The sequence below is a fragment of the Microtus pennsylvanicus genome, chromosome 12, assembly GCF_037038515.1.
Source record: "Microtus pennsylvanicus isolate mMicPen1 chromosome 12, mMicPen1.hap1, whole genome shotgun sequence".
Taxonomy (NCBI): domain Eukaryota; kingdom Metazoa; phylum Chordata; class Mammalia; order Rodentia; family Cricetidae; genus Microtus; species Microtus pennsylvanicus.
Genome location: NC_134590.1, coordinates 67,102,937 through 67,121,410, shown reverse-complemented (window position 1 = coordinate 67,121,410; position 18,474 = coordinate 67,102,937). Strand labels below are relative to the sequence as shown.

Sequence of the window (18,474 nt, the reverse complement as noted above, 5' to 3'; positions counted from 1 at the left end):
CCCCTCAAAGCAATCGTTCCTCCCCTCCTCCCTATCCTATCACACCCCTTCCTTCCTAGCACCCAGCTCTTGTCACAGTAGACTTGGCAAGCCGTGGTATCATTGCTGCCCTTCAGGGCCACAGTCCCAGTTCAGTGGGTTTCCTAATGTGGCCAGGACAGACAGAACAGTCTTGGGTTAGGAGAGACAAAAAGTGAGACCCCATGAGGTGTCACGAGGAGGGATGGGGTTCCACCTGCAAGCCCTGAGATCTGCAGAAGTGCTCCCTCTGCCTGTCAGGATTCTTGAGTCAGCTTTGGCCCACAGGGCCTTCTGTGTGGGCTGGGACCAGTATGGAGGGTTCCCTGCACGTAAGGCCTAGGCTCCTACCACCCACCTGTTCTTGTTTCCAGAGGGGGGAGGTAGGATGAGGTGTGGGGACTGTGTCCTCCAAGCTCAAATGTAGACATTCCAGACTCCATGTTACCCATTCCCCAGGTCAGCTTATCCCTGGGTGCCTGCCACTAGAAGAGGTGGACATACGCTATAACTAACCCCTGTAACTCGGTGCAGGGCTGTCCCTGAAGGTGTGGGCTTGCAGGTGCCATGAATTCTATTTTCTTTTCCAAGTTGGTCTCAGCTTGAAAGGGTAAGCCTGGCGTGGATGACAGTTCCGACTCCACAAGAGAACCCAGAGAGAAGAGTCCTTTTCCTTTGATTGTTCTGGAAACCAAACCAAGAGGGGTTCTCAGCCCATGCTTCTGTCTGGTGCTGTCCTCCACAAGGCCGGACCTCCCAAAAGTCATGGTTTGAACCTGCTCTGTTTCTGCCATGACTTTTCCTGCTCCTCTGTCTACCAAAGGGCCCTCCTAGCTTGGCTGCCTGTTGACGGCAGAAGAGGGCCCTTGCCAGGGAGACAGATGATCAGGAGCCCGAGGAAGGCCTCCAGCCGAAGTAATTCTCTACTAAGTTGAGTGCAGGTGTGTGTGTGTGTGCGCGCGCGCACGCGCGCGCATGGTGGAGGGGATTCTCCTGGCAATAAGTGCCTGCAACACACTAACACTGGCAATGCATGTGTGCTGAGACAGGGACCTGGGCAGGAAGCAGTCACCTGCTGTAGACACATGCATTAATGTATGCACCGACCTCTTCGGGTGGTGACCTATACACACACACAGCCATCTGCTGCAGACACACGTTAATGTATGCACCGACCTCTTCGGGTGGTAACCTATACACACACACTTTAACACTAGGCTAGATTCGTTCCTGAGACAGGCTTGAGCTTATCTTATTGTGTTAAGAGGCTGAGGCAGGAGGATTGCAGCTTGGGCCACATAGTTAAGGCCTATCTTAAACATCAGCAGTGGGCCTGGAATAGTTTTGTTTCTGCCTGAGCAGGAAAGGGCTGGTGGAGACCCTGAAAGTCCCAGAATGTCAAAGAATATTATTTCCATGGAGAACAGCCCCAGGCTTGACTTCTACCCTTCACCCAGCCCCACCCAGCTTGGCCCCAGGGGCCAGCTGGTTATGGACTAGTCATCTGAGCCCAGGCAGAGCGTGTGCTATTTTTAAGTCTCTGAACTACACCCCACCCCCCAGTTCTACTACTGGTCGCCTGCCTCTGCCTGGACCTCCTGGAATGCTGATTGGCAGTTGGGGCTGGTGTGGGGGCTGGGAGAACTGTTATAAAGCTGAAAGACCTAAGCAAGTAGCTGTCACCTGGAACTCCCGTGTCCCTTGCCACCATGGCCACACACCGCCTAGTAATGGTTCGCCATGGTGAGAGCTCATGGAACCAAGAGAACCGTTTCTGTGGCTGGTTTGATGCAGAACTGAGTGAGAAGGGGGCTGAGGAGGCCAAACGGGGGGCCAGTGCCATCAAAGATGCCAAAATGGAGTTTGACATCTGCTACACATCGGTGCTGAAGCGAGCTATTCGCACCCTTTGGACCATCCTGGATGGTACGGACCAAATGTGGCTGCCTGTGGTGCGTAGCTGGCGCCTCAATGAGAGGCACTATGGGGGCCTCACAGGCCTCAATAAGGCTGAGACGGCTGCAAAGCACGGGGAGGAGCAGGTGAAGATCTGGAGGCGTTCCTTTGACACCCCGCCACCCCCCATGGACGAGAAACACCCCTACTACACTTCCATCAGCAAGGTGGGCCAGGTGCTGGGAAGCCGGAAGGCTGGGAGCCTGCGTGGGAGGGCTACCCAGGGAGCAAACACAAGTGTTCATGTGTCCATCCCCAGGACCGGCGTTATGCAGACTTGAAGTCTGGGGAGCTGCCTACCTGTGAGAGCCTCAAGGACACCATTGCCCGGGCCCTCCCCTTCTGGAACGATGAGATAGCACCCAAGATTAAGGCTGGCAAGAGAGTGCTTATTGCCGCCCATGGAAACAGCCTGCGCGGCATCGTGAAGCATCTGGAAGGTGAGGCTCATCCTCAGGAAAGATGGGAGACAGGAACTAGTGACAGCCCTGACGTGTTTCAGATATTTTACATAGGTGAGGGTTTCAAAAGCAGATTGAGGTTAAGAGTTGAGAAATGCTTTTATGTTGTTCTATTCCCAGCATACACTGGGCTACTGTGACGAAGGTGGCGAGTTTAGTCGATACAGCACAGCTGAGCCCCCCACCCCACAGGCGCTAATTATAGGGTAGGCTTAAGGCACCCATAGGGGACAAGGGTGGTATTCTGCCCCAATGCTGGCTTGTTACTGAAGCTTGAACAAGTCACTTGAGTTGCTACAGAAGTCTTGGCATCTCTCCTAGTGCTGCCTGCTTCCCCGTCCCCCACCCCCTTAAGATAGTCTCACTGAACCCAAGGCCTTGAACTTGAGGTCCTTTGGCCTCAGATATAGGCTACAATGAACAGCCCACTCCCTGCACAAAGCTGAACCACTGTCTCCCTCCCCACAGCTTCTTTAGGCAAAATGCGGTCTGAGTGCAGAGCTATGGTTATTTAACCATCTTAGGCTTGCAGAGCGACTCCCACTCAAGAGCAAGGGTTGACAGACTGGCCTCGGGGGCCATGTGGGCATAGGGAAGTCACCAGTTATGGTCCCAACTGGGTCTTAGACACTGTAAGTCTATTAGATTCTGGACAAGCTTTAGGTTTGCTGGGATCCTAAGAAAGGAGTGGGGTATGACCCATCTCCCCAGCTAGTGGGTGTACTAATGAACAGATGTGCAACATGAGGGGACACCTCTGCCCCTCCTCCCGGGACTGGGTTCGGAGAAAGTACATGGGGAGTGCTCCAGGGAACACTCCCGGGTCCCCCTGCTTGGTAGGGATTGGGTGATGGCAACGGCAAAGGTTGAACTGCTATTCCAGGCAGGAGCTGCTGGAGCAGGCAGGGTCAAGTTTCCTGTTCCTTCCCTGCTCAGAATTTAGAACCTCTAGAAACCAAATGACTCGTCTCAACCGTCTTTAGTTTGGCCAGTTCACCCTGGGCTGAGAGCACGCAGGGCAACACTCAGGTTACAGCTATTGATGGTGGGTGTTCTTGTCTTGCTGCTGGGCTATTTCTGTAAGCAGGCCCGCCTTGACCTTTAGGCACATGTCTGTGGTCTTGCTCTCATGGACGGGTTAACTGGCAGCATCCTAGTACCAAGGCCATGTTGTATGAACTCAGTGGAAGGCACTAAGAACACTGTTTCTGCTCCAGGGATGTCAGATCAGGCCATCATGGACCTGAACCTGCCCACGGGAATTCCCATCGTGTATGAGCTGGACCAGGCGCTGAAGCCTACCAAGCCAATGAGATTCCTGGGAGATGAAGAGACAGTTCGGAAGGCCATGGAAGCTGTTGCCGCCCAGGGCAAGGCCAAGTGAGGGTGTACATGGGCAATAAAGTTCCTTCTGCACAGTACCAAGTTTAGCATGGCCAGACTTGGTCTGCCAAGCTCAACTCAGTCATGAGGACTCCTGGGTCCAGGGCTGCAGCTATCCCTAACTCAACATTGATGGGGGGAGAAGTCCAGTACCCATCTCTGGCTATCGGGGGCTAAATCAGGACTATGCACACCCTGTGTGTGTGACCAATCCCCTGCAGTGACCCTGCAGCTCTGGAGTCACTTGGTTACATTAAGGAGAAAAGCAATGTGCCCTGGGCTTCTCCATGAGAAACAAGAAGTGTGACTCTTGACCAGTTTCCTTCAGGGTGGCTTTCTGCTATCTATCTCTGTGACCTCTTAACTGGCATGCCAAGTGTATATCTATCTCTGTGACCTCTTAACTGGCATGCCAAGTGTACCTCCCAGGCAGGACAAGTCTATCCGACTAAGCCTGCAACAGTTTTAGCTCATAGGGCCTCCATGGCCTGCTGTCCTAAAGGATAGGCAGAAGATAGGGAGGAAGTAGGCTTGACCACAGCATGAGGTCGGTGGTTTCCCCGGGCACTTCCGCTCCAGGCTACCAGCGGGCAAGTCTGGGGTCAAGTATGTCCGCTATCTCCAGGCAGATGAGTGTTGGACCATGTTGCAGAGGCTCCTGGAGGGAACTCTGCAGCCATGGTGTCTTCTAGAACTGAAATACAGGAAGGCTCCAACATGAGTTATAGCTTATTTATATACTCCAACCCCCTTTTTTGAGACTGAATCTCTATGTAGCTCTGGCTGTCCAGGAACTGATAAAGAGCAGGCTGACCTTATGGCCTTGAATTCATGGAGGTCCACCTGCCGCTGCCTCCTATGTGCTAGGGTTAAAGGCCACGCCACCATGCCAGGTTCATTTGTACTTCCTATAGGAGGCTAAACAGCCAGTTTGTCTGAGGGCACATATGTGTAAACACACATGTATACTTATGTATGATGCAGATAGAGCCCCCAGGCTGGGCTTTCTTCCATGTTGGAGCAGTGATGAGCTGTGGGCCTCACTGCAGGTCTTAGATCGTTTATCAGACACAGATGGGCGGAGCCAGCAGGCATGAGTGAACCACAAGATACATGTCATGTCTGATTTTTCACATTCTCAGAGATGGGAGCTTGGTCGTCCCATCCCCGCTTCCCACAACACTGGCACGGGGACAGAGAGGGAGTGAGGTAGGGAAGCCCCTAGTAAGAAAACCTCCCTGCTGTCAAAACCGTCATGTTCTACTCTGACTTTGGTCAAGACTTAAGTTCATGATTCCCGAGGAAACAGCAGTAGCTACCACCCCTGAGAAGCCACAGAGAGAAAGAAAGGCAGATGCAGAATGTGGCCCCCAGATGTCCCTGCTGACCCCAACTTCTCAGTGCTGCTGTCCTCGGGCAGAGGTCACCCAGGAGCGGGCCACAGGTTAAGCTTGGATCAATACGCCATTCCCACTGGGGTCAAGTGTAAGTCTGGTAGGAGGTCCTGGAGGTTGTGGTAAGCATTTGGGGGAGCAGTGGGAAATGGCTACATCTGGGGTGACAGCACTCAAGGCAGAGGGAGCCTTGTCCTCACTGAAGTTCCATTCCTGGAAGAGTATCAAACATTAACTCTCAGGCCTCCTCTTTGGGTGGAGAAGGAAGGCAGGCCTCGGCCTCACTCTATGAGCTCCACGTAGTTGGCAGGAAACATGCCAAAGTGGCCGTCAGGCCCGTAGCCACGCCACCAGCCTTCATCAATCACCTCGATGCCCGTGATTAGGTTCTCAGGGTCAAAGGAGATCTCTGTGTCATCAGCTGCAGGAAGGGAAGCCGAGGGATGGCATCTTGGTGCCTTGCCGCACCCCTCACCTGTCCCCAAAGAGCCCAGTGCCATCCAGTCCGGCGGCACCAATGTGCCTGCACCTGCACTGGCCACCACTCAAGGCAGAGCATCCTAAAGATCACTCCTTTAAATCCTTGTTCCCCAGTGCCCCAACCCTGAAGGCTGGGAGCTGACACGCAGGCCCCACTTCTCCCATCAGACCTGGAAGGTCTACAGTAAGGATGGCTATAGGGATTCTGTGAGTGGGTGGTGGATGGTAGGCAGCCAAGTGGAGGCACGTGCTCTTCAGGACAGACGTTCCAAGGCCGTGGGCATTCCCACTACAGAGGGCCTTCCATCCCATCCCATATCTTTTCTTTCTGGAGCTAACCCCCAGAAAGCCCCTGTACACATTCTTGTTCCCTAATCTCGGGATTTGTGAGCCGTGACGGTTAGCTAGAGGAATCTTACCTGCCTGGTAGTCGTACAAGGCCCGGGCACACAGCCCCTGCCCACTGAGGCCCTGGCCCTGCATGTAGTTGTCCATGTGTACGGAGTCAGCCCCTTGCTGCTGTACCTGTTGGAAGTGAGAAAGATGGCATTACCCCACTCTCAGCCTTCGCCCAAGGCTCAGACTAAGCTGGGACCTGGGGCAAGGGCATCGAGTACGAGAGGGCCCTGTAGGGCAAGGGGCTGTGGCTGCCTGGTACACTTCAGCACGGCTCTCATCTCAAAGGTAGCACACAAAGGAGCTCTTGGCATCTGTCATCAACCACACAGGGCACTGGCACACACGACTACGGCACAGCACGGTTCCAAGGAGAATGAGCAGACTCACAGGTAGGCTGCTTGTCTACCATGCTCAAGGCCTTGGATTCTATCATCCAAGTCACAAACCAAAACAAAACTAAGCTGTGATGGGGGCAATCCCCACACTCAGGAAGGCCGGGTCAACAGGATCTCCAGCTGAAGACTACACAGTGAGACCCTGTCTTCAAAATACAGTGAAGGGATGGTTCAGTAGTTAAGAGCATTTGCTGCTCTTGCAGAGGATCCCAGCTTGGCTCTCAGAATCCACGCAGCTCACAACTGTAATCCCTGTTCTGATGTTTTCTTCTGGCCTCCACACGTACCACACACATACACATACAGGTCAAACACTCATAAAATAAAAACAGAAAAAACAATACAACCCTAGTACCCTAAAACATGCCACAGGAACTCAGACCTATGTCCAACCCACCAGTGGCGGTTCCTCATAGAGAGCCTCCTGCTCTGGGGCTTCTTCATACGTGGGTCCTTCTTCTGTCTGGACTGCAGACAGACTGCTAGGTGCTGGCTCCTCACAGACACCTACAGCAAAGGCCACAGCAGGATATGACCTTCTTTCTACAAAAGTCCCCCTCTCAATCATCATCTCCCCCCCAGGGCTGTACAAGGTTACAGGGGTCTTGCCTGCACCGGGCCTTGAGACAGTGGGAGTTGGCTCTCTGCCATAGGAGGCTTCTGGCTGAGTGAGCTGCTTCTGCAGGAAGGGGCTCCTCAGCTTACCTGAACAACCCAGAAAACACTAAGTCATTACTTCAGCTATAACATACCTGCACTCCACAGACCTGCCTAGTGTGTCTGAAGTAGGGCCCCTGCTAACACAGGTAAACAGCCCAGGGTTTCGGGCTGTGTGAATCTGTGGGCAGTAGAAATGCAGGACAAAGGGTCACCTGGATTCTGGCGGCTCTCCTCATTCTTTTGTTGCCCTTTAAAACATGCCCTGGAGGCCCCTGCATGGACTCTAGGCTTCCCCTCGGTCCACCCTGTTTTGTTGCCAGGCCCAGAGGAGGTCTCACCTGGCTGAGAGCTGGAGAGAGAGGTGGTGGACATAGCCCTCTCCTTCTGCTTGAAAATCTCTCGTGGGTGTGGGGCCTGCTGCCCAGCAGACTCCTGGGAGAAGCACAGAAGCATGCTTTGACCCCCGCGGTGACTGAGAACCCAAAGGCTTCTCACCTGACTGCCCTACCTCAGAAAGCAGGCCCTCAATGCTGTGTTAAGTGTGTGTAGGATGAGTTAGAATGGGGACTAGGGAGACGAGGACCTGACAGGGCCTCTCCCAGGACGCGGCTCCGAGCCATGCCCAAAGCTTCTGTCCTGGCTTCCCCCACTGCTTCTCTGTGTGCACAGATGCGCCTCAGGTTGACTGCAGAGGTCTGGGCTAAGCCTCAATCCGACAACAAGGATTTCACCAAGTGGCTAAGACAGAGCCAAACTAGCAAATCCCCAGGTCTGTTGAAGAGATGCCTGAAACTCACCCATTCCTGTCTGCTCCTTGAAACCACTTCTTGCTCCTGCTCACACGTCCTGCTGGAAGGGTCGAGATTAGGAGAGCTGAAGCTGGCAGCAGCTCCTCATGCTGTTCCCTCAGTGTTCCTGCCCCAGAACAGGCGAGCATTTGGGGACAGCCATAACCACTTGCCCAGGGCATGGTGGGCTAACCTTGGGGTTCCAGATGATCTGTGCTGTTCCTGGTAGCGCTGCTCACGGCGGGCAGCCTCCTGAAGCTCTCGCTCACGCCGCTCCTCCTCCAGCCGCTGCCGCTCCTCCTCAGCCCTTCGCTTCTCCTCCAGTCTGCGGTTCTCCTCTTCCTTCTGCAGAGGGAGCTGCGCACTCAGCCATGTACAGCCCCCTAGGCTTCAACCCCTGCCAGGGACTGGGTCCCTCAAAGGGCCATGTCAAAGAAGGAACACTGTAGCCCCTCATGCTCTGTGCCTTCAGTGTAACCAGCTGTAAGGACAATGCCCAGCAGCGTGTCTGTCAGTGTGCCCGCCCCCACTACTACAGCACTCACCTCAGCCTTGGCCCAGAAGCTATCTTTGCCAACCCTCTTGATCTCAGACTCGGCATTGGTTTTCTGGTACACGGAGCCCTAGAGAAGACACAGTGGATGGTCAGGCACGAGTGGAGCAGGGTAAAGGGAATTTGTCAGCTCTAGAGAGCATGTGAAACCTTCTAGGTCTGCACCTGGGAGGCTCAGAGGAGCCTGGACTGCCACTCACAAGAAGACACACCAAGACGTTCAGAAAAAAGTCTGGAGCTGGGTGTGGTAGTGCACACCTGTAAGCGCAGGCTGAGGCAGAAGGATCTTGAGTTCAAGGCCAGCCTGGCCTACAGAGCAAGGCCCTGTTTCAAAAACTAAACAAAACAAGGTCTAGAAAGACGCTCAGGGGCTAAGAGCACTACTGCTCCTGCAGAGGACCAGGTTCCCAGCACCCACAAGGATAGCTGTCTGTAACTCCAGTTCCAGAGGATCCGTTGTTGCCCCTTTCTGGCCTCTGCAAGCACCGTACACATGTAGTGCACAAACACTCATACAGGCAAAACACCCAGACACACTACACATAAAATAAAGACAAAATACATCTTTAAAACAAACAAAAAAAACAAAAGCTCAGGGAGACCACCCCAGCAAGGACATGGCACCCTGAGAGCAGGGTGTGTGTCCATGTCCATGTGTGTTATGGTGGCAACTGGTCCTCACTGATGGGAACAGGAGGATTTTTATCCTAGATTCCTGGCAATTCTAAAGTAGTCTGCTCTTCAGACAGCTGACTGCTGGCAACATCCAGAAGCATCACCATGGATCCCAATTGTATGACTAATAAGTGGTTTGCAGCCATAAGCGCCACATGATGCCAGAGCCACAGGCCTGTGTGGTTTCAGGCTCCGCAATCAAGCCGCCAGAAGTTCTCCACAACGGCTCCCCCGACCATCTAAGTCATGCGGACACTATAGCTCTTGGGGTATTAGACTATCACAGCTGTGGGCAGTTGCTGAAGAACCTCTGCCACAAGCTGGCTCTCCAATAGCAAAGTCATGGGGTTGGTGCCCATCAGGGCATAGGATCACCATCAAGAGATGCCAAGCAGAAGGAATTGTTACTCAGACACTAAAAATTACATTTTTGGTCCCCTGCTCTTAGGCATGGAGGGAGGTCCATGTCAGGGCAGCACTCACCACTGGGGCCTGAGGCCCTGTATCCTGGAAGCAGGCGCTTTCCCTATGGAAGCTGTAGTTAGCTCCAGAGGCCTTGGCAACCTTCTCCATAATGCACTCAGGCTCCACGTCCTCCTCAGCCCGTGCATTGATGGTCACATGGGCGCCCTAGAGCAGAAGCAGCACTTGAAATATAAGCTTTGCAAACTTAGGAGAGAACAGGCCAAACTATCTGTCCATATAGCAAAGGCCAGCACTGCACATAAGACTAGTATCAGGAGACACCAGGGGCCAGCTCTCCCCAGCCGTCAATGCTACAAAGTTCCTGTTGCAGTTCAACAGATGCTCAGGCACCTTCCATCTATTCAATGAAACTGACTCTTTCCTGAGTAGCTGACCTGAGACCTCATTAGCGGTTATTATATTGGAAGCTCACCAAGTACTTGGAAGCAGAGTCCTTGCCTAGCATGTGAGAATCTGGGTTTGTTCTCAGCACAAAAATTTGAAAACTTAATTAAAAGCTTTCAGACCAGATGGGAGAACCAAGGTATGTCTAAAGACATACTGGCAGAAACAGAAATCAGTCTCAAGTCTCCTTGCCAGGAACCAAGCAAATGCAAAGTCAGCTGACAACAAAATTATAAATTAATTGTGATAGCAATGTCTCTGAAATTGGAAGACACTACAGCTGTTACAGCTGTGGGATGAGTGACACAAATGCTCGTATAAATGGGCAGCAAAGGGATGCATCAGAGGGTACGTGGGCAGGGCGGCAGCAGCTTCTTCCTTCAAGTCTTGCTGCTGCTGCTTAACCTCTCTTCTCTCTCTCTCTCTCTCTCTCTCTCTCTCTCTCTCTCTCTCTCTCTCTCTCTCTCTCTCTTCTTTCTTTTTTAGCTTTATGAGACAAGGTCTCACTAGGTAGCCCTAGCTGGCCTCAAAGAATCTGCCTGCCTCAGCCTCCTGAGTGCTGGGATTAAAGGCGTGTGCCATCATGCCGAACACTGCTAAACCACAGAGAGGATCAGCAAAGCAGTTGGGTCAGTCCTGGAGTGGCCCTTATCTTGCCCTACTGAAGCCAGGGAGAGGTGGCTTTGCCCATATCCTGCTGCTCAGCCAGAACATTGGCCATGGTCCTGCTCCTGTTTCCAGCTCCCTTCCAGTTTACCTGTATTCAGGAATCTAGAGTACTGGATCCTGCAAGGCCCTTTGCAGGGCTTGGCTTAGCCCTCACCTTCAGGAAGTTGGCCATGGTGCTGACGTGGTTGGCGCATGCTCCCTTCCGCACATCATTCACACCCTCGCCTGTCTGCAACACAAGCACAGATAGCATGACCCAGGCCTCCTCCAAAGCCACTTCCTGGCCCACAATTCCCAGGAACCCAACAGTTTCCCTATCTCTCCTAAAGGCACTCCGTCCCCTCCTCCCGGAAAAAGCCATTCTCCCGAATGAGTCACACAGATGAGATCAGTCTCATGCTTTCCGAGCTCAGGGTGCAATTTGAGAAACATGGCTGCTGGCTTCCCAAGGGGGGCATTTCTCAAACATTCCTGGTCCCCGACTAGGGGGACCTATGCTGTTGGAGTTCCTATCGCTATACTTTCAAGGCTCCTGAACACAACCGCAGGCCCTCTCTTTCATCAGAGCCATCTCAGGGCGGGGACTTTTTTGTAATAATTTCTACTCCATTCTGCAGGAATCCTTCTGGGCTTTGGGGGTGAATCCTTGGTTCAATGAATGGACGGTTTACTCTACTCATCCCCATTCTTAATCAACAGTCCTGCTGACCTACTGAGTGGTGTAGTGAACTGCTGCTCCCAAGGCCAAGTCAAAGGAGAGGAGACAAGGGGCTGCTGCAATGACATCAGCCATGAATCCACATACCCAGTTGATGAGGACAAACTTGGGCAGGCCAGAGTTGGGGTCCTTCACCCTGCAGAAGGCGTACATCACCTTCCCACTGTTGAGTTCCTCCACCAGCTCCTCCAGGCCTCCCTCTGCAGAGTTACAGGAAGGCTCAGAGGCAGCCTTCACCCCTGCCCACCAGTGCTCGCCCCAGCCGCCTCAGAATCCTTCTGGGACCCAAGTTTAAAATCAGACTCCAAGGATGAACGGGCAGCTCAGCGGCAGAGTGCCCGGCTAGCACCTATCAGGTCCTGGGCCAATCTCCAGCTCCACAAAATAGTAAGCAAACACGTAAACGAACATAAAATAACCCGACTCTTGGGTCCCAGCCCCACTCAGCTGACTCAGCAGAGCTTGTGGGACTCAGTGAAGGTGCGTTTCTGGCAAGCATGTCAGGTGCCCCCACCACCTCCCAGCTTTTTTTTTAACCCACAATAGTTTGTTTTTGTTTCTGAAAATTGCTTCTCTAAGATTGAGAAGGAAATCATAAATAAAAGGCGATTTTTACTATATTTACTTTACTTCTTTCTTTTTTGTTTTTGAGACAAGTCTCTATATAGGCCCGGCTGTCCTAGAACTGTAGACCAGGCTGGCCTCAAACTCAGAGTGCTCCACCCGTTGGCTTCTGTCTCCTGAGCGCTGGGGCTATAGGTGTGCGCTACTGTGCCTGCAGAGCACCAGATCTCTGAATGGAAGAGCTCTATGACAATGTTACCAAGGAAGGCCTGGGACAAGAGCCTACTAATGCTCCCTTGTCATAGACTACATGTCCACCAGAGTCAGACCTTTTGGGACATCCCAGAGACAAACAGTTAGTGAAAACTCTCACAGTCTTGGCTGGGGACGATGAGCTGCCCTAAGCCATTCTCCCTGACACTGTGCTTCAAGCTCTAAATTTCCTGGGTCACACATTTCAGCTACAGGGCTCCCCAGAACCCAGGGCAGCAGCATTCTGATGGGCAACAGAGTCGTGCCTTGTGCCAGCCAGAAGCTCCGAGTGCTGATATGTGCAGCTCTCAGGCATATACAGTGTCATGTGAGATGACCAATTGGTGGTGATTCTAGAGGGAGGATGCATCAGCAAGAATATCTCACGGTGGAAAGGAACTTTTCTATCAACAATAGTACCTAAAACCACATTCTCATTTGCCCGAGCAGAGAGCATGTTCCAGGCACTCACTTGGAGTGGGGAGGTCAGGCAGGCCCTAAGGACAGCCATGCTAGCCTCGAGCTTGGGAGAGCCAAGGATTTCAGCTGAGAGGTCTGTCTCATACCCCAGGCATTTCTGGCTTAGCTGACTTGCCTATTTCTCCCAGTGGTAGCCAAGAGCCAGTATTTCTTTGAAATACCAAATCAAGGTCCTCACAATCACCTGCGGCCACACTGGCTCTCCCTAAGGAGGGTCACACCTTTGCATGTAGTTGCCCAAGACCAGGGCAGTTCAGAGTCAGAGAACATATATGTTGTGGGTCTTCACCTACACCAGCTTGAAGACTGACATCCTCAATCTGTAGTGCCCTGGACAAGGGCTGCCCATAAGCTGGAGGGCGGGCTGCTTCTTAAGACAGCAGCAGTGTCCTGGCCCAGCCAAGGACAGCCAAAGAATGTCTTCATTAGCAAACGTGAAACACATCAGTGTATCATGGCTGACATGGCTCTGGCCATGGTCCTACCGGACACTGGTCTACATTCAGATCAGGAGTAGTCTGGAGCTAACTCAGTAAAAGGTCTGCGAAAAATCAACTGAGGGAAGGGTCACTGCGGCTGAGCTGGAGAAAGGAGACACCTGTGTGCCCGAATTCCCTTCTGCTCCTGTGATGGCTTAAATGTCAGCTGAGGTGGTCCAGAGCTAGCCACAACCTCTCCCCGTTGTGTATCTCACTCTCTTCTCTTCTGGTGCTGAGAGCCTGTGTGGGTTCATACTCACCGCCTGTGCCAGCCACACGGATGTCATTGCTGTTGCCTTCATAGGTAAACAGAGCCCTGAAAGGAAACACAAGCGGGCTCAGTGGCCAGCACCCACACTCGACCCACTGCACCTACATGGCAGACGCAGGCTCCACTGTGCCCTGCCCTGCCTTGGCACGTAGGAGCAGGCTACTCTGAGGCTAGCTAGCCATGGACTCCCTTTGAGAGAAAGCCATGGAGATTGTGGAAGGACATACATACATCTACTGAGGGGAAGATACAAGCACAGAATTGTGTGTTCTTTCTGCACACTCATGAAAGAAACACTCAACTGGATTGTAGGTGCATAAATTTCAAAAGGCATAATATGTCTACATATTTCCGAATCCAAACACCTAAAGGAGAAGCAGGAAGGAGAAAGATGCCATGGGTACTCCTGAGTATATCGGCCCTGCTTCTACAGCCTGTGGGTGGGGCACAAGCTCTTTCTGTCTTGAGACTCTCTTAATATGCACTTTACCGGGAGTATACAGCAACAGAAAACAGACAATTACATAATATCGAGTCCCAGTTAAGACCAGTGATCCAAACTGGGCGGTGGTGGCACATGTCTTTAATCCCAGCAGTCAGGAGGCAGAGGCAGGGGGATCTCTGGGAGTGCAAAGTCAGCCTGGTCTACAGAGTGAGTTCCAGATCAGCCAGGGCTGTTACACAGAAAAACTCTGTCTTGAAAAACAAACAAACAGGGGCTGGAGAGATGGCTCAGTAGTTAAGACTGCTTTTCTAGAGGGCCTGAGTTCAATTCCCAGAAACCACATGTGGCTCACAACCATCTATAATGAGATTTGGTGCCCTCTTCTGACGTATAGGTGTATATGAAGATAGAGCACTCATAAACACATGAATCTTAAAAAAAAAGAAAACAAAGGAGAAAAAAGAAAAACAAACAAAGGCCCCCGGTCCACCGAGCCTCTGACGGACAGAAGCCCACAGGCTTTCCATCCAGCAGAGCCTTAACTTGATGAGCCAACTCCAAGCTGGGTGTGTAGAACTAATTATTCAAACAATTCTAGATGATTTTAGCTTATACACTTGCTCTCTAGAAGTAGTGAGGAAATACGATGAATCTGTTTAGTATAGGCAATTGACCAGAATGAAGGCCACTGATGGAAGAACCTGGAGAGGTGGCCTCAGGAAGGCAAGCTGTACCTGAGGGTCACAACATGGGGCCCAGGCATTAAACGATCTTGCACCAACACTAACAACCCCAGCAGGGGTGACAAGCATGAGGCACAAGAACTGACCCAGGTGACAGCAAATCAGCTCGAGAGACAGAAACTCCAGACTAAGTTCCAAGAGGTTGTCAGTGCCACGATAAATGCATGTCCTGAGAGTCACAGGAGGTCACCAGGAAGGAGATGCTGCTTCCCAGAGCAGAGGACACCAGCCAACAGATATTCATCCCGAATCGGTAGAGCTCTCTGGAAGAAACAAGTCCCTTCCTCTTGGTGACGAGCGCTGGCTGTTAGGGAGGGGAGGCTAGAAGAAGCAGCAGAGGACAGAAGGGATCTAGCAGCAAAGAAAGACCTGCCTGGTGTATAGGGTCTAGACCTCCAATATCCCCCACTTTCTCCTGTGTTCTATCTGAAACTACCTTCGGAATGTTTTTCAGTTCAAGCTAGGTATAGTGGCACATGCTTGGTAATCCCAGCACCAGGAGGCAGTGATGGAGGGAGGCAGAGGCAGATAGATCCAGGTAGATTCAAGATCAGCCTGGACTGCATGGCGAGATTCTGGCTCAAACAAAACAAAACAAAAATCTATCAAGACTGGGAAGGCAGCTCAGTTGACAAAGTATTTGTTATGCAAAACATGGGGACCCGAGGTCCATCCCTGTCCCCATGAAAAAGCCAGACACAGCTGGGGAAGACACACAGATGGAACCTGGAACTTCCTGGCCACCCAGTCCAGAAAATTAGTGAGAATGAGGTTGAATGAGACCCTCTCTCTCAAAAAGAGAAAAAGGAAAAAAAAAAAAAGTAGGGCGCAAGAGGACCCAGGTTTGGTTCCTATCACTCACATGTGACTCACAACCGTCTGTAAATTCAGTTTTTGGGGACCCACACCCTGTTCTAGCTTCTGCAGGCATCAGACATGCACATGGTACACATACACGTAGACAAACATAAAATATAAACAATAAAGTAAGGCAGAGAGTGACTGAGAAAGGCTGACATTGATCTCTGGCCTCCACACACACATTGACATCCATTTGTACCCGTGAATGCATTCACACATGCATACGTGCACGTACACACTCACACACACCCCAAAATAGATATTCCACTTCAGAGGCTTTTTCTTGTCTCCACCCGAGCTCCACCCTTATCACAATCAACGTGAGGAAAGCACGGCTCATGGGGCAAGAGAGCACCTTCACCACCCAGTCACTCTCGGAATGCACACACGCTGACAGTACTGCAGCTATGAACACTCCCTGAAAGTCCTCCCCACGGAATTCACCCTCCAACAGGTCACACACACCCCCCCCCAATGCTAATGTACTGTCAGGGAATGAAGTATGCACGGGGTGGAATAGGAACCAGGGGCGCAGAGGTCACGCCAGCTCTTTGGGGAGGAAGCTGGAGCTAGATTGCAGATGGGGAACTAGAGCTGTGGCTCTGGACTATAGTGTAGCGTGGTACCAGCTCTGTGTGCAGCTTTTTGTGACCAACAATTGAAGACCATCTCTTTTTGACTGTCTATTTACTTTTTCTACATGGTTTAATCCATCCATCAAAAACATATCTAGGCACTAGGGACAGAAACAGGCCTACCCCACCACTTTAGGGAAGAGAAAGAACACACAGATGAACACACTCACACAGATATACAAACTCACACACAGATGCACACTCACACAGATACATAAATTCACACACAGATACACACACTCACACAGATACACTGATACACACATCACTACTCCATGAAGGTTTCCAGCGTGTATCTTATTTATATCACAAGGAAGTGAAAAGAAACTGGGGGAGATGAGAAAGTGACTATAACTTTAGTTTCAGGGGACCCCGCACCTTCTTTCAGACTCTGAAGGCACCAGGCATATACACGGTCCACATATGGACCTGGAGGCCTCTCTGGGAAGACAACTTCAGTGCAGATATGAAAGACAAGACACCATCAAGATGCCATAGAAGCCAGTTCCATGCAGGGGCAGCAGTAAGATCGAGGCTGTGATGAGGAACTAGCTTGCAGTTTTGAGGAAGAGAAAGACTTTGGTTCAAGGGTGCTCAACAGGTGTGGCCAGTGTAGGAAGCAGGAGGGGCAGGCAAGAGTCTGGGCTTTCTTCAAAGTGCAACAGGAAGCCACTGCAGTTATGGGCAGGGAACCGAGATGGCTCAGATATTTTCTCAGCTAGCGAGTGGGGACCTGCCACACAATCTTGCTGAGTAACTAATGAAATGGCTATGGCAGTGAGGGTGGAGGCCAGAGGCTCGTTCAACTGGAGTGGCGCAGTCTGTGGCACTGCAGGAACCTAAGCAGTAACATGGCTGCCTGGGCAAAGAGAAGGCTCTGCACCCTCAGAAGGGACATGAGTGGTGAGGCAGGGCAATGCCAGACCGAAGTGGAGCAGATGATTCCAGTAAGGGGCTCAATGAGTACTTGGGAGACAGAGGCAGGGGAGCTCCAGGCCAGCCAGAACTATGGAGTGAGGCTTTGTCTCAAAAAAGCAAGCAAGCTGGCTAGCTCAGCAAGCTCGGGAGACGTGCGCCGCTAGCTAGGCTGTGGGGTATCACTCCCAGTGATGGCTCCTGAGAAGACTGAAGGGCATGAAGATTGAGGGGATACAAAGCAGCAGAAGAAAGATCACAGGACCATGAGATAGGGGTAGTCTCCATGGGAGATTCAACACGGGCAGACTCGGTATGTCGTCCCTCAGTGCTGACCAGAGGGCAGTGGTGATCCCACCACAACTCCAAGGTGCAGTTTGTACTCCCCAGCATTTGTTCACCTTAACCTGCCGTGCTCAGCATTTCTCGGAAATTTAAGCGCTAAAAACTGGCTAATGGAAACATTTTAAGTAAATGGGAAAGTGAAAGAGAATTGCTGTAAGTAGCTGAAGGGGGGAGGGGCTCAGCAGGGTCACACTTGAAACTTCAAATCCAAGCTCACAGTACTGTATGTAAATCCCGAGTAAATTGCAGGATGAAACCGAAACACTGACAGCTTAGCAGAGGAAGTCCTAGGGTGCTGGAGGAAAGATGGAGCCTTTCTCAAACAGGTGACAGTATCCCTTTTTCAGTCCCCTTCCTGTAACTCAGAAATGTGATCGAAGAGAACCAGGGACCCAGACCTGACATCCCTGACTGAGCCTTCAGTGTGAGTTCATGACCTCAACCCCGCCGTCACACTGCTTTCAAGGTCTATTCCTGAATCCGGGTTGGGGAACTGCGCGGGACCCCTTTGTCCAGCAAGTTCCAGAAAAGACAAGAGGGTGGCGGACAGCGATCACTACCAGACAGAAACCTTCAAGAGACTCCCAGAGCAGAACCGACAACAGGCGGCAGGGGAAAGGTCTGGGGGCAGACAGCAGTGGCGAGGACAGGGTAGCACCGCGCTAGGGTGCAGGGAGTCGGGAAGGTGATCCAGCAACACCACGGCCACGGTGCGCCCCGACCTTCCACTTCCAGGGTCTCCCCGGACCCGCCTCGCTGCCTACCAGTCGGTCGGGGATTTCTCATTGACCACGCGCACGTAGGCTTCCTGCAGCGCCGGCCCGTTCCGGCTCAGGTTCACCGCCATGGCACGCCCCACGGTCCCAGCGATTCTACAGCCTCAGCTCTCCACCGGCCTCCACTGACGACCGGAAGCTCCGCCCCGACGGCCGGAAGCCTCGCCTCTGACGTGCGGAAGCCGCGCCCAGGAGGACGGAAGCGGAAGTAGAGGATTTGCGAACTAGTTTGCCGGTAAAATTGAGGTAGGATGGCTATTGGTGAATTAGAATCCGAGAGAGGCAGGCG

At 52.2% G+C, this 18,474-nt stretch overlaps 2 protein-coding genes across 8 annotated transcripts; one reads left to right on the top strand and one right to left on the bottom strand.

Moving 5' to 3' along the window:
- Positions 1–1,686: 1,686 nt before the first annotated feature.
- Positions 1,687–3,856, top strand: Pgam2 (phosphoglycerate mutase 2). Its single transcript, XM_075944225.1, has 3 exons — positions 1,687–2,141; positions 2,234–2,414; positions 3,653–3,856. The coding sequence occupies exons 1-3, from the start codon at positions 1,728–1,730 to the stop codon at positions 3,817–3,819; spliced, it is 762 nt and encodes a 253-aa protein (XP_075800340.1). The 5' UTR covers positions 1,687–1,727; the 3' UTR covers positions 3,820–3,856.
- Positions 3,857–4,862: 1,006 nt separating this feature from the next.
- Positions 4,863–18,336, bottom strand: Dbnl (drebrin like). Of its 7 annotated transcripts, none has more exons than XM_075944218.1 (13): positions 18,174–18,331; positions 13,455–13,510; positions 11,507–11,619; positions 10,856–10,930; positions 9,646–9,792; positions 8,480–8,557; positions 8,128–8,279; positions 7,944–7,995; positions 7,485–7,578; positions 7,096–7,191; positions 6,884–6,993; positions 6,112–6,217; positions 4,863–5,633 (listed from the first exon to the last, which is right to left on the bottom strand). In XM_075944218.1, exons 1-13 carry the CDS (start codon positions 18,254–18,256, stop codon positions 5,494–5,496), a joined length of 1,302 nt encoding a protein of 433 aa, XP_075800333.1. In that variant the 5' UTR covers positions 18,257–18,331; the 3' UTR covers positions 4,863–5,493. The 7 variants fall into 7 exon arrangements, with proteins under 7 accessions (XP_075800333.1, XP_075800334.1, XP_075800336.1 ...); XM_075944219.1 differs by having other exon boundaries at positions 7,944–7,992; XM_075944221.1 differs by having other exon boundaries at positions 18,209–18,231.
- Between the last annotated feature and the right edge of the window lie 138 nt (positions 18,337–18,474).